The sequence below is a fragment of the Macrotis lagotis genome, chromosome 2 (assembly GCF_037893015.1).
Source record: "Macrotis lagotis isolate mMagLag1 chromosome 2, bilby.v1.9.chrom.fasta, whole genome shotgun sequence".
NCBI classification, from domain to species: domain Eukaryota; kingdom Metazoa; phylum Chordata; class Mammalia; order Peramelemorphia; family Peramelidae; genus Macrotis; species Macrotis lagotis.
This window is the reverse complement of record NC_133659.1, coordinates 254,529,774-254,544,673: the sequence shown is the minus strand read 5'-3', so window position 1 is coordinate 254,544,673 and position 14,900 is coordinate 254,529,774. Positions and strand designations below refer to the sequence as shown.

General features: G+C 42.6%; 1 protein-coding gene and 1 non-coding gene across 2 annotated transcripts; one reads left to right on the top strand and one right to left on the bottom strand.

Moving 5' to 3' along the window:
* Positions 1-1,044: 1,044 nt before the first annotated feature.
* On the bottom strand, positions 1,045-9,513 carry LOC141514768 (keratin, type II cytoskeletal 8-like). The gene is made up of 9 exons (XM_074225851.1): positions 9,082-9,513; positions 6,010-6,218; positions 5,460-5,520; positions 4,679-4,774; positions 4,082-4,246; positions 3,389-3,514; positions 2,462-2,682; positions 2,223-2,284; positions 1,045-1,425 (listed from the first exon to the last, which is right to left on the bottom strand). Exons 1-9 carry the CDS (start codon positions 9,418-9,420, stop codon positions 1,211-1,213), a joined length of 1,494 nt encoding a protein of 497 aa, XP_074081952.1. The 5' UTR covers positions 9,421-9,513; the 3' UTR covers positions 1,045-1,210.
* A 4,842-nt stretch (positions 9,514-14,355) lies between these two features.
* On the top strand, positions 14,356-14,457 carry LOC141515726 (U6 spliceosomal RNA). Its single transcript, XR_012476477.1, has one exon. It is a non-coding gene; the product is annotated as a U6 spliceosomal RNA (small nuclear RNA).
* The last annotated feature ends 443 nt before the right edge of the window (positions 14,458-14,900 follow it).

Sequence of the window (14,900 nt, the reverse complement as noted above, 5' to 3'; positions counted from 1 at the left end):
TTAAAGTTGAATGGGGGACCTACCTTGCCTAAATAACCACTTAGAAAAAATAATTTATCACTGACCCATAGTACATCAGGGCTAGAAAAGCTTTTTGAATTATAAAGATTTTATTTTGAGTTTTACAATTTTTCCCCTAATCTTACTTCCCTCCCCCCACCCCCCACAGAAGGCAATCTGCCAGTCTTTACATTGTTTCCATGGTATACATTGATCCAAATTGAATGTGATGAGAGAGAAATCGTGTCCTTAAGGAAGAAATATAAAGTATAAGAGACAGCAAAATCAGACAATAAGGTATCAGATTTTTTTTTCTAAATTAAAGGTAATAGTCCTTGGTCTTTGTTCAAACTTCACAGTTGTTTCTCTGGATACAGATGGTATTCTCCATTGCAGAGAGTCCCAAATTGTCCCTGATTGTTGCACTGATGGAATGAGCAAGTCCATCAAGGTTGATCATTGCCCCTTTTGCATCTGATTCTTCTGGTTCTTTTCTGGTTCTGCTCATCTCTCTCAGCATCAGTTCATGCAAATCCCTCCAGGTTTCCCTGAATTCCCATCCTTCCTGGTTTCTAATAGAGCAATAGCGTTCCATGACTTACATATACCACAGTTTGCCAAGTCATTCCCCAATTGAAGGATATTTACTTGATTTCCAATTCTTTGCAGGGCTGCTATGAATATTTTTGTACAAGTGATGCTTTGACCCTTTTTCATCATCTCTAGAAAACCTTTTTAAAGTTAATTCAGTCAGCCCTTTCTTTTACTGATTAAAAAAAACTGAGTCTCAGAGGAAGGGGAAGTAATTTGATCAATGTTACTCAGTTAATTACAAAGCTTTCATTCAAATCCAGATCTTGATACTAAATACAGGGTTCTTTTCACTATTGTGACCATGGTGCTAGTAATAATGGAAGTACCCCAACTTAAGTAGGATGAGGAAGAAGGAAAGCTACTCTTAAACCCATATATATCTTTCAAACCCCATAAACTATCTCCTTCTCCACCACCCTCACCCCACCCAAAAAAAGAAACATCATGGACTGAGTTGAAAATAACTTTTAATGTCTAAAAACAATTTTTCAAGAAAATTAGTAAAAGGCAAGGTGGAATAAAAGGCATGGCTGGCAACTACAATGACATTTTCCTTTATATATCATGAACATTCTTAGGAATGTGACTTAGGGTTGTGAGAATCCAAGATAATCTCTCACTTGGGCAGAACATCAGATGATTCGGACACCAACTTCCCATCTCGGGTCTCAATCTTCTTTACCACCACAGCCTTACTATTGACTCGGTTGAAAGAGGAGAAACCTGGGCTAGAAATAGACTGGAAGGTATTCATCCCATAGTTGAGGCCAGGGCTGGTAAGACCTCCATAGCTAGAACCGATGACATTTCCAAAACCAGAGTTGAACCCAGCTGAAAAAGAAGGCACCCATATTACTATTGTTACTACTACTGTTGACTCACTCTCATTCCCCTTTCTCAGCTCTACACCTCATTTTTCCTTTTCAACCCCTGGAGTCCTCCCCATTCCTATCCCTCCCCCACTGATGTCTATCTACAATTATATCTGTTCAGTCCTAGCTCTTGCCTTATCACTATGTCCCAGGTACTATCGTCTTTCCATTAGACTGGTAACTAACCAGGGACAGGACTCCTGGCTCCTGAGATTCCTTTGGATGCTCACTGTCTAGCACATAATAAACATTTAATAAATGTTTATTGATTGAATCAAGAGTGGGTTCAAATAAAGATAACCAATTATCCTTAAAAGAAATATTTGTTCATTTGGTGACTTGACTTCTTCTGACTCTTGCCCACCCTCAATTCTAAAAGTATCAAAATTCCCAAGACAATTTTAAGTTCCTGGAAGGGAGGAACTGTTTTGCTTTTCTTTGTAGCCCCAGCACTTATCACAGTCCCTAGAATATAGTAGACACTCGATAAATGCTTGTTGACTTAACTATTTTGACAATGGCTAAAATGGTATAAGGGAGGTGGAAAGGAGGAGAAGGATCCTAAGTTGGGGAGAATAGACTGTGGGAACCAGGTTTCCTGGTAACAACAAACTGGTCCTAAGGTTTAAAGTCAAACCCCCTGCATTCTACAGCTTTTGAGATTCTCCCTATACCTAATATATCTCATCTCAGAGTAGTATTCCTGGACAACTCTGCACCCCTACCCAAAATCTGCTTCTTCCCACAAACTTTTACCTGAGTAGTCTCTGCTGGTTGTCTTGGTGTGAATACTCAAATTCTGCATTCCAGATTCAAGCCTGTTCAAAGAACAGATAGGATTAGCATTGAGGGGTACCTGGCTACTTCCCTACTGACTTTTCCATGAGAATTCCCCTCTCCCTTATGTCTAAATGATCACCTTTACTAAGATGGAGTTATAAAGGTGGGTTGAAGAGACACTGCTGCGTCTCCCCAAGACTGGTCCCTATGCTCACCTGTTCTCCTCGCCCTCCAGCAGCTTCCTGTAAGTGGCAATCTCAATATCCAGGGCCAGCTTGACGTTCATCAGCTCCTGGTACTCCCGCAGTTGGCGGGCCATGTCTTGCTTGGCCCTCTGCAGGGCAGCTTCCAGCTCAGAAAGTTTGGCCTGGGCATCTTTGATGGCCAATTCCCCACGCTGCTCTGCATCAGTGATAGCAGCTTCAAGGGAGGCTCTCTGTGAAAAATCCAAATTGATGAGCCAAGGGGGGCCAGGAACTCTGCCAACAGCAGTTCCTCCCTCCTTCGACTTCTCCTCAATCACCTGCCCCAATCTAATAGGTCACTGGTGAACCTGATGAACCACTGAAATTTATGCAAAGAAACCTTCCAATGGACTATTGTTTTCCCCTTCAAATATGATATTTGGGAAAAGTTTAACAAATTGTCTCAGCACAAATGCTTGTGTCCTCCCCTCCACCACACCTACCTCCCACCAGGAGAGTTCTGGAAGATGATGAGATTAAAAAACTTGATCCTTTTTCTCATCACCTTAATCCATGCAAATTTAATTGCTCCAACTATCACATCTGATCCTAATCATGTCCCAGGACACATCACTCCAAACCTACTTCCAATCTCCCCTTTAACTTGAAGATTTTCTCCAAATGGGGGCCTTCCATTACTCTTCTTCTAATACCTTATTCAACTGCTGACCCCTCCTCCAAGAAGCTTTTTTTAATTTAAATCAATTCTCTCAATCGCAATCCTTCTCACATTGCCCTAGCTCTACTGTCCAGATGTCTGGGTAGCTTCCCCTGTCAAGATCTGGATCTCCACTGCCCATTCACATCTGTGTGTCTGACACCCCTTCCCCATATTCAGAGGTGGGGAATGGAAGCTGAGAGGGGAAGGTGGAAAAGAACCCTCTACCGGTCATTCACCTGTCCTTTGAGCCCGTCAATCTCAGCCTGAAGCCTGTTGATAGTCCTGGTCATCTCTGAGATCTCTGTCTTGGTGTGACGAAGATCATCTCCATGTTTCCCAGCCAGGGTTTGCAGTTCCTCATACTAATGGAGAAAAAAGTTGAGTAAGGCTACCCTTTACAGATTCCAAAGTCAAAAAGATCCCTGGTTCACTCTTAGAATTAACTCAGATCATAAGAGACCTTTCCCAGTGCCACTCAACTGCAAGTGGCTATCCTCTGAGAAAGCTTCCATTTGCAAATGAGATTATATTTGTGAAGTGCTTAACACACACACACACACACTTCCCACCTCACTTTAAAACTTTTCTTTATCATGTATGTATATTTTTCCATGTGAGTCACTGAAGGCAGAAACCATGTTTTTGCCAACTCACATTTCTGCAATGTTTTAAGATTTACAAATAGCAACTCTCACAACAACCCAACACAATAGATAGTGCAAGCATTATTTTCCTCAATTTCTAAGTGAGGAAAATGAGGCTCACAGAGAGGAAATGACTAACCCTGAAGTCATTCAGCTTATAAGTACCCAGGGTAGATTTGGACTTTTCACTACATGGGAAAAAATCAGCTCCTTTAAGGGCTGCCCTCACTGTTGGGGATAGAACAAAAAGTTTCCCCTTCTCTCAATTTCTATCTCTTTACTCACCTTGATCTGATACATGCTCTCAGCCTCAGCACGGCTGCGGTTGGCAATGTCCTCATATTGGGCTCGGACATCAGCAATAATGCCATCCAGATCCAGGGAGCGGCTATTGTCCATAGATAGAACCACAGAGGTATCTGAAATCTGGGTCTGCAATTCCCGTATCTCCTAGTATGAAGGGGAGTAAGAGAATAAGATGCTGCCAACATTTTCCTCCCAGGTCCACCCCATAATGACTATAGTCCTGTTGTATAGAGAATGTCACCAGAAGACATTCCCAGTAGACCCTGGGAAAGGGTCAAGACTAGTGTCAAGAGAGAAGACTAGAGTTGAGGTGGAGCAGAATTTCTCCAGAGAAAAGAGATTTAGTATAAATAAAAGAAACTAATAAACTAGTCCAAAGATGAAATACCCAAAAGTAAAGTCAATCCTTTGGTCCACTTCATCTTTTCATCTATAGGTATATGCTCGGAATTGGTGGGGTAATGGTAGAATGAGTTAGGAAGAACAATGCCTGGATCCTAAGGGGATGGTTCTCACCCAACAAAGGAAAGAATATGTAGACACACATTACCATTCCACCAGCAGCCAATGACTTACTTCCTCATATAGCTGCCTAAGGAAGTTAATCTCATCTGTCAGGCTTTCCAGACGGGACTCCAGTTCCACCTTGTTCATATAGGCTTCATCCACATCCTGAAAGGGAGGGAAGTCAATAACTAACCCAGATTCTCTGATACAATCAGATTTCCTCTTCCCACTCTCAGCCACTCCTCCCATTGGGAACAAGAAGTTATTCCCTCTCTACCCTACACCCTGCTCTTTGCAGGAAACCAGATTTCTTCCTTCTCCTCCCTACTCATCCACCCCTCCCACAAATGAGACCCAGAGTTCTATCTAGCTGCACTAACTGTTTATCACCAGAAGCATTTGGCAAGAACACTTGTGAGGAATTTAAAAATAAGATACTAATTTCAGTCAACTGAATTGAAAGACCATCCTCCAACTCTGGTTCTAGTTCTGTTCTGGTCTGTTTCTTAGTGTAGTTGTCCTGAACAAAACAGAACCTCAAATATTCATTGAATGAATAAATGTACATGGATGGATGGATGGATGGATGGATAGATGGATACCTAATCTCCCTTATCAGACTAGATCTGGAGTACAGGATCTAGTCTCATCCTCCCTTGAGATCCCCAGGACAAGAGACTGTAATGAAATGGGACTGAGGTATGAATGTCTTTCTTTTCTCCTCTCTACCCCAGTCTTCCTTCTTCCTCTCTATGAGAAGCATAAAGTGGAAATAGGGAGGCACCCCTCTGATAGATATGTATGTGTGTGCATACACTTGCATTGCATTTTCCCCAGGAACCCCTCTCACCTTCTTAATGAGAACAAACTCATTCTCCATTTCTGTACGCTTATTAATTTCATCCTCATACCTGTTGGGGAAACAGGGTATAGGGTCTCAGAGTTGACAGGGGAGAGTGGGAAGCTGACCTAGGCTTCAGGGGAGAGACAATAAATTATATTCATGGTGGGGATAAGGGGAAAAGGATTGAAAGGGCCACTTATCCCTCTGTCCCATACTGCCCTCTGAGTCACCTCTACATCCAATCCCTAGTCATACTTGAGGGCAAGGGTAAGGAATATTACTCCAAGGGGGAAAAAAAAGAGGAATTAAGATAGCTGAGATGGGTCAGGTTGTATACAGGAGAAAAATTTTAGATAACTAACTTTAGAAGGGCTGAATACCATGGATACTCAGAATAGAAGTTCAGAAACCCAAGTGACAGCTTGTGGGAGAATTTTGCCCCCAAATAGTTGGGATAAATTCTTCTGCCCAATTTCAAATTCATTTGTTTGGAGGGACACAGAGAATAGGAGCTCTAGATAGGAGAACACCCCTGCCCCCATCTCTTTGTCCTCACTTGTTTTTGAAGTCTTCCACAAGACCCTGCATGTTGCTCAATTCCACCTCCAGTTTCAATTTCTCCTGCCCCTGGGAATCCAGCTGCCTTCGAAGATTGGCAATATAATTCTCGAACAAGTTATCCATGTTGCTCCGGGATGTCTTCTGCTGCTGGAGGAGGTTCCATTTGGTCTCCAGTATCTTATTCTGCTGTTCTAGGAGGCAAACCTGGATTGGGAATGAGAAGAGGTGATCAGATCACATTCATCAGGAATTAAACAAAAGTGAGAAAAATAATCACTGCAGCAGGGAAAATCCCCACTTCTCAATATTTCATTGATTGTCAGACTAAGTTGATGTGTGGGTTAGGTTTGCTGAACTGCCCTTCTTTTCTTTCTTTCTTCCTTATTTTTTTCCTCTTACAAGAGATAGGGAGAATGAGGAAAGAGGAATCTATTCAGAAATTAAGGTAATATAAAAATAAAAAGTATCAATTATTTTTGAGACCAGTGAGGGGGAAGGTGATTCACTTCTCCTAAGCAGCTAAAGAAGGGTCTGATGAGCCATTTAGCATATTTTCCTGGATCTGATAGTCCATCTATTCTAAGACTAGAAAGGAAAATGTCAGTTCTCAAAGGTTGTCCACCTGTCCTACATCCCAATAGTGAACTCTCAATTGTTCAGGCACAAGCAGGTAGAAGTGGAATTGGGACAACTTGATTCTGGCAGAGCAAGTAGGACCTTTTATAAATTAGTTTCCTTAGTAAAACTCATCTTTCTTATCTTTAAAATAAGAACCATTATCAAGGGTCCCTTCCAATATTAGCCCTATCATCTAACATCTCTCTTATCCTCTATTTCTCAGGCAGGAATGGTGTAGTAGAAGGAATTATGAGTTTGGAGTAAGAGGCCCTAGTTTGAAATTTTGATTCTGCTGTGTGATTTAGGGTTCATCACTTAATTTTCTGTAAACTAAAGAGATTGTGTGATTCTGGCTTTAAATTTAAAATTGTATGGGAAGAAGTAGAGAAAGTTACCTCTATTCTAATTCTTTTATCTGATTCTTTCCTCTACCTTTCCCAAACTCAATTAGGGAAGTCTCCAGGTCCTCACACTGCATTTCCAATTCATTTCTTTGTATATTATTGTGTATTACAGTTAAAAGGTAAGCTAGTTTCTCCTTTTATTAAATCAAGACAGATTATTAAATATTATTAACAGAGAAGACGGGTAGAAGAGAAGCAGTTAAAGGTGGGGCACAGTGGAGCAGGGAGTTGGTGAGAAGGGGCTATGAGTTACTCTTTGGACTGTTCCCTTTCAATTTTCCCCAAACTGTCATTTTGGGGGAAGATAGGGACAGAAAAGGATGGAGTCCCTGGAAGGTCTGATGAACCAGAAATTCCTGCTTTCTCCCTAGCTCCAGTCATCCAGTCAGTTGTAGCTCTCTACTGTCTTAGCTGTATTTGTGAATTCATAATTCCATAAACTCATATAGGACAAACTGCAAAAACAGGACTACAGTTCTTAAAGGTTTTATAATCCAACCCAATCTCTCTCTCTCTCTCTCTCTCACACACACACATACATACACACACACACACACACACACACACACACACACACACACACACACACACAAACCCTGACTTTTCCCACAATGCCACCAGGGCAGAGTCAACAGGGAAGACATCATCTATTTACAAGCCCTTAGGGGCCCCTGAGGCTGACAAAATCTGGCCTGGAATTAGGGAAGGCAGATAGAATAGTGTCGGTCCCAAACCTAGTGGATGGGAGATGGGAGATGGGGATTGCGGGGGAAAGAAATTAAAAGAAGGAATAGATATTGGCATAAAATTTATCACAAAGCCATAAACTCCGGAAATTAATGTGCACTAAAATCAAATGCGTATGGTCCACCCATAGACTTTGAATCCCGGATGTAGGAGAGAGGGCTACCCACACCCTATTTGGGCTGGGGGCCAAGTGGGCAATCAGGGTGTGGCTCATTCTTTATGGCCAAATGAGTAGGAGCATGAGCCCCAGAGAGGGTCACTGTTTTGTAGATTAGGATCAAGTCAAGATCTCTCGATAGAAGATCTGGCCCTAATACTTGGGCCTTGGATTACAAGTCAGTTAAAACAAATTAAGAGTCTCAATTTCTTCATCTAGAAAATGAAAGAACTGGAATAACTACATTTCAAAAAATCCTTGAAATCTAAATCTCTAATATCTGAAATCCTAATATATGGCTTTAATTAGCATCTCAGATAGAGGAGGGAAGAGACCCTGACAAGGAGATATATATACCTTTTAGGAATTCCTTAGGATAATTAAGGCCCTTCTCTCTAGGTTCTCAATAAAGATTGATTTAATTGAACTGGTTTCTGCCACCTATTATAACCCCACCATACCCCAGAAACTCTGGATAGGAAACTTCAGGATAGGAAAGCTAGGCCCCTAGCTGGTGATCAAAAATTATAGAGGTCTTTCCATTCCTTTTTCAGCTCCCTCTCACCACATAGTTCCGATGATGGCCCTCTAACCCCAAATCTTTAAGACTATCTTTGATAATTTAGAGCTTTGGGACCAAAATTCAAAGAGGAAGTAAGGGGCAACATCACAAAAAATCCAAAACTCTGCAAATCCCACCCCCCACCCTCCCACCCTCTCATCTCACCCACCCCCAGTCATCTCAGCTGCACACTCCCCTCCCCTCAACCTCCATGCACACCTTTCCCTCCCCCCCAACCTAAGAACACTGGAGCAGTGACTCATCTAGAGGTGAGGGCGGTGCCAGGTTAGGGGGGTGGGGGCAGGAAGGGGCATAGTGTTCTGCCAGGATTATCGGGCAGTGCCCACCACTAAAGGAAGTTAGGAAACTGAGTGCCCCCCAGAGGAGTGGAAAGAGGCTAAAAGAAATAGATATAACTGAGGAGAGGTAAACTTTGGGGCACAGGCATCCATTCCATCTGGCACTGGGAAGCCAGGCCCCAAGATTAGTTAGCTTCAAGGGGAAGCCCTGGGTGCTTCCAAACCATGCTTCAGGGGCATCAAGTTTATCACACCCATAATGACCAGCCCCAAAACTCACCTTGTCAATGAAGGAGGCAAACTTGTTGTTGAGGGTCTTGATCTGCTCCTTCTCTTGGGCCTTCACAGCCTGGATGTTGGAGTACTGCTCCAGCTTCATGGGAGCCAGGAGGCTCTGATTGACTGAGACTGCCGTGATTCCACCGACCCCGGAGGTGCCCCCGAAGCCCATCCCCATGCCAGACCCAAAGCCGAAGCTCGATCTGCTACTTCCCACTCGGGGGTAGGAGGATAAGCTGATTCGGGAGCTGGGGCCGCTGGTATAGGAGTGGCTGCTAAAATTCCGGGGGCCGGAAGAAGAGACCTTAATGGTCCTGTGAGTGGTCGATCTGATGGACATGGTGAAGGCGAGGAGGATAAACACCAAGACTCAGGAGAGTTGAGTTGCTGAGAGACAAGGTGAGAAGGAATCTCCCAAAGCTGGAAATTTATATGGCGGGAACCCTGCCCCAGGGAGGGGAAGGGGAGGGGAGGGAAGGGAGGGGAATGGAGCAGAAGGATTCCACACCTGAGTGGCTGGGGCCCCTGGAGGGGCTGAGCTTAACCTGATACCTACCTCTTCAGTAGAACTCAGGTGGGGGCAGCAGAGAGCCAAGCTAGGGCCAGGGAAGGGATGGGAGGGGGCCAAACTATATGCCACTAGATATCCTGGGCCATTTTAGAATGGAAAGTGATCCTAGAGACCTACCTAGCCAAGCGCCCATTTCCCAAGGTTAGACAAGTAGCTAGAGATCCAGAAGGTGACCAGAACCCCAAAATCTTAATTCATATATCCTTTGCATTACACCAAGCTTTCTCCCAAAGGAGAATTCTAAGTACCACCCTCACTTTAAAATAAACAGGGGAAAATCAAAAAGCATAAAAAGGAAGGAGACCTCTCTCCTTTTCCCTTCCCCTCTTCTTCTTCCCCTCTCTCCCTTCTTCTGTTCTCTTTCCCCCTTCATTCTCTTCCTTTTCTAGATTAAGATTAAAGGTGGTTTTTATGGAGCAAGAAATCAAGATCCTAGAATTAGATCTGGAACTGATCTTAGAGATAATTGAATTCAACTGCCTCATTTTGCAAATGAAGAAACTGAGGTACAGTTAGAGGAAATGATTTCATATTTCACATAGGTATTAAATGGTAAAACTATTTTCAAAATCTACTGCTTTTTCCAATTACAGTCTGTGGCTACTTTGAATGGGGAGGAAACTGGGCAGCTCAGTCAACAAGTAAGGTCTGTATATACATCTAGTGGCACCTGGCTAAAGGGCAGGCTTTCTTAGCTTCAGAACTAGGGAGTTCTATTTAATGAAGTCAAGTCCCCCCTTACCTCATCACCAATATACTATTGTTTCCTCTATATTTGCAAGATAAGTTCCAAAAAGAAAGAAATTCCTTTTTTCCAGTTCTCACTTTTGTCCCCAGGGCCCAAGAGATACTAGAAAAAGTTAAGTGAGGCTTAAGCCAAGAGAGTGAGACAGGCAGGTAGATGGTGAAAAAGATCAGCACCAGGAAAAGAGATAGGGTCAGGAATTGTCTAAAAAAGAAGGGCCAGCTCTGCCTCCTAAGACCCAGGTAGCTTATGATTATACTTCCTTGAGGATTTATTCCCATACTTCAGAGACAGGACTGAGCCAGTGAAGACCAAAGAGTCCCAAGCTTCTTATTTTCTCCCTTGCTGTTTTCTCAGGTCCCAGTTCTAACCAGAGAAAAGCGGAGAATTTTCTTACACCTGTCTCCCTAAGCTCATTATCAAGATGAGTCAACTGGACAGGTTGGAGCAGGATAGGCACCTGCCTTTGAGGGTGGCAAGGGGCTTGGCTCTCCTCGGGCTGGGTTGAACTGGGTTAGGTTGGGCATGGCAGAGGTAAGAAGTCTGATTCTTTAGGGTAAGGATTTTAGAAGTTACTAATTACTGGGTGGGGCTCTATTTCATTAAATCATAAAAGTAACTACAAAGTATGGACTGAGGAAAAGAAATTCTCCGCTAGAAAACTCACCTTACAGATGAATAAAATAAAACTCAGAAGAGTAGTTACATATCCAAGGTTATACAGGTGTTGAGTGAGAGAATGGGACCCTAAACTTTAGCCCACTTCCTCTTTTGTACTTTGGTCCTTTGTGACTGGGCAACACAGACACCACCCCTAGGTATCCAGACCAAAAGGGTGCTCTCTCTCCCTGGGTCCTGACACAAAGCCCTCCAAAAGGGGGTCCTGCTTCATTCTCGCTAAAGGGATCAAGCTATCCTTAGTCATGGGAAGTTCCCAGTTATGACCACATTAAACTGGAAATTCATTCACCTGGCCCTACAAATTTCTGGGTCTCTTTTCCTCACTGAGAGGAGGGAGGGAGGGATGGGCCAGGTCTGGGCAAGAAGAAGCCGGAAGTACCAAGGGACTGGTCAGACAAGTAGGGCAGCTGTATGAATGGGAGAGAGGCTATAGCCTGGAACTCGAGGGACAGTTAGCCACATGCCCTTTCTCCCATATTGTAATCTACAAAGTTGTCCAAAGTGAAAGTGAGATTGGGGAAAAAAAGAGGGCCCCTGCCCCTACCTAGGCCCTAGTCCTGCCCATTTGGAAGTTCTAGGAAAACTGATTTGATCTCTCTCTCTCTCTCTCTCTCTCTCTCTCTCTCTCTCTCTCTTTCTCTCTCCACCCCCATCTCTCTGTCTCTCTGTCTGTCTCTGTCTCTGTCTTTCTCTCTGTGCCTCTCTGTCTCAGTCTCTCTCTCTGTCTCTCCGTGTGTCTCTATGTCTCTGTTTCTTTCTGTTTCTCTTTGTCTCTGTCTCTCCCTGTTTCTCTTTGTCTCTGTCTCTATCTCTGCTCTCCCTCCTCTTTCTGTCTCTGTCTCTGTCTCTTTCTCTCTTTCTCTGTGTATCTCTCTCTTTCTGCCCCTCTCTGTCTATGTCCATCTCTGTATGTTCATCTGTTTCTGTCTCTGTCTCTGTGTGTGCATGTGTTGTTTCTGTCTCTCCATTTGTCTCTCTTTGTCTCTCTAGCTATCTGTCTGTCTATATTTTCACTCTCTCTCTCTCTCACTCTCCCTTGAGTCTTATTGATGGATTGAGTGTGGAGTAAAGGAGAATGATATAATTAGAACATGAAGAACCCCAGTGAAGGGCTGTTGATCCTGGGATTCTTTCAAATATCTTTGCCCCTTTAGTTAGGGAATGAGACCCATGAATCTAGACAGGGAATGAAGAGAGAAGCAGGAGAACTAAAACATGACTATTTGCATATATTTATTTGCATATTGTATCTCACTTGCATATAGTTTCACTGAAGGTCAAAATATAGCTACCTCACCCAGTCCCATAACCAAATTCCCTTTTAATATCCCTCTTTCATTATTCCCCTACTACCCCAGTGCCCCCCTCCTTCCACCTTACCCAAACATAGCTGTAGGAACAAATAAAGACTCCTGAAGGAGGGGAATTGACTTTGGGGAAGGTTTGGGAGTCTGAATTTAACTGGATCATAATAACATCACAGATTTTGAGTCAAAAGGGACCTTTGAGACCATCTAGTTCAAATGTTTCATTTTTCAGATGAGGAAACTGACACTCACAAAGGTGAAGTCATCCAGGTGAAGGTGGCAAAGCCATATTTAAATCCATGTGACAAATAAGGTCATCATAGGAGCTAGAAGAGACCTGAGAGGGGAAGGGGAAGGGAATAATAACTCACCTAATGTTGCTATAGCTCTGTGCTAAATGCTTTTTACAACTATTATCTCAATTGATCTTCATGACAACCTGCAAGGTAGTTCCCCATCTTATAGCTGAGAAAACTGAAGCAAATAGGTAAAACTAGTCAGGTTTTCAGCTCACATTTGAACTCAGGTCTTCCTAACTCCAAGCTCAACACTCTATCCTCATGTCACCAGCTGTCTCTTAGAGACCATCTAGGCCAACCCCCTCATTTTACAGATGAGAAAACTGAAGTCAATTAAGGTAGACACTTGCCATAAGATTAAACAATTAGCTCTTTAAGACTCCTTATTTCCAAATTGCACCCTCCACAAGGCTATTGTGGTTTCTCTGGTAGCTAACCTGTCTTGAATGGGAGAAAGGTCCAACAGGAAAGACCCTAGGCTAGAGTGTTGTGGAGAAACAGAAGAGCCCTCAGTAGGTATTTAGAAGAGTCAAGGAACAGAAAAACAGGGAGGGTCAGACAGGTAAATAATTCCTTTTAAGGTTCTCTCTCTGTCTCTGTGGGTCGGGTTTCACAAGCTTAGACTAGAAGGGCAGCAGAGCAAAAGGGAAAATATTTTGAAATGATTGACTAAGGAAGAAAACTTCCCTGATTGTTGTCCCATATCAGAGGATAGCCTTCTTAAGGATTTTTGAAAATGGGGGAGGGGAGGGAGAGTGTCAGTGAAATAGGTCCAGCCCCAAAGTCTAGAAGCTGCAGAATACCTCAGAAGCATAGCTTAATATAGGGATGATAATGATGGCATTTACAGTTCTGACAGTCTGCATTCAGATAGTGCATTCTTCCTACACACACACACACACACACACACACACACACACACACACACACACAAACATACCCCGTGTTCTTTCCAGTCAAACTGTCACATTTGATATTCTCTAAACTTCTATTCCATTCCCCAGTTCTATGATTTTGTACTTCTCTCCCTTGCCTACAATGTTTTCCTTTCAGACCTCTTGGAATTTCTGCTGAAATTCCACTTTTTAAAGGGCATCTCACCCTCTGAGATACCCTCCCATCTTCTCTGTATATCACATATGCGCCCAGTTATTTTTCATGTCACTTCTCCCTTTAGACTGTGATTTCCTTAGGGGCAGAGATGGTGAAAATGACATTTATAAAGAGCAGTTCATCACACAACTAATAAGTAAGATCACTGAACTCAGGTCTTCCTGAATCCAGGTTTAGCAACTCTATGTAGTACCACCTGTCTTATGCTTTTCTTATGCTTTTCTTTATATCCCCAGCAACAATCTACAGAAAGCACTTGATAAAATGACTGATTAGAGTCATTCACTCCCTTCAAGACTAGCTCAAATGCCACTTTTTCAAGGAAAGGTTTTCCTCATTCCTATAGTTGTTAGTTCTTTTCAATCATGCCAGATTTTTTTTTTTTAATTTTGGGACTTGATTTATTACATAAAAGAGTCTGCCAATGAGGAAATTCCCTTGGCATCCAGGATACTGAAAATTGAATGCTTTCCCAAGATTGCACAGTCAATATGTCTCCAAGGCAGGACTTGAATTCAGAATTTCCTGCCTCAGAGGCCAGTGCTACCCACCACACTGCCTCTTCTCAAATTAGAAACACTTATACTAAAACTGGAACAATACAGAGATTTACATGACCCCTGCGCAAAAATGACAAATTCATGAAATATTTCATATTTCCCAACTCCTCTTAATTCCTTCTGTTAATTATTTCCTATTTATCCTGTATATAGCTCACTTTGTATGTATTTGTTTGCATGTTATCTCAAGAAGATTATAAACTCCTTAAGGACAAAGATTATTTTTTACTTCTTTTTGTATCTTTAGCACTTTGCATAATGTCTAATACTATAGCAGACACTTAATAAATGTTGACTATTTATTTATCTATGTAAATGATATCATTAGAATGTCAGCTCTTTGAGGATTTTCACTATTTTCCTTTTTTCTTTTATCAGGACCTTAATAAGTGCTCATTGAAGTGAACAGGGATGATAATATGAGCTTTTATTCCACATTTCTGTGGGGCTGCCCAGAGCAAGGGATTTGAATTCCCAGTGCTTGGAACATGGCAATTTTTTCAAGGATCATTTTTAGCAAGGTTTTGAGCTTTACATTTTGTTC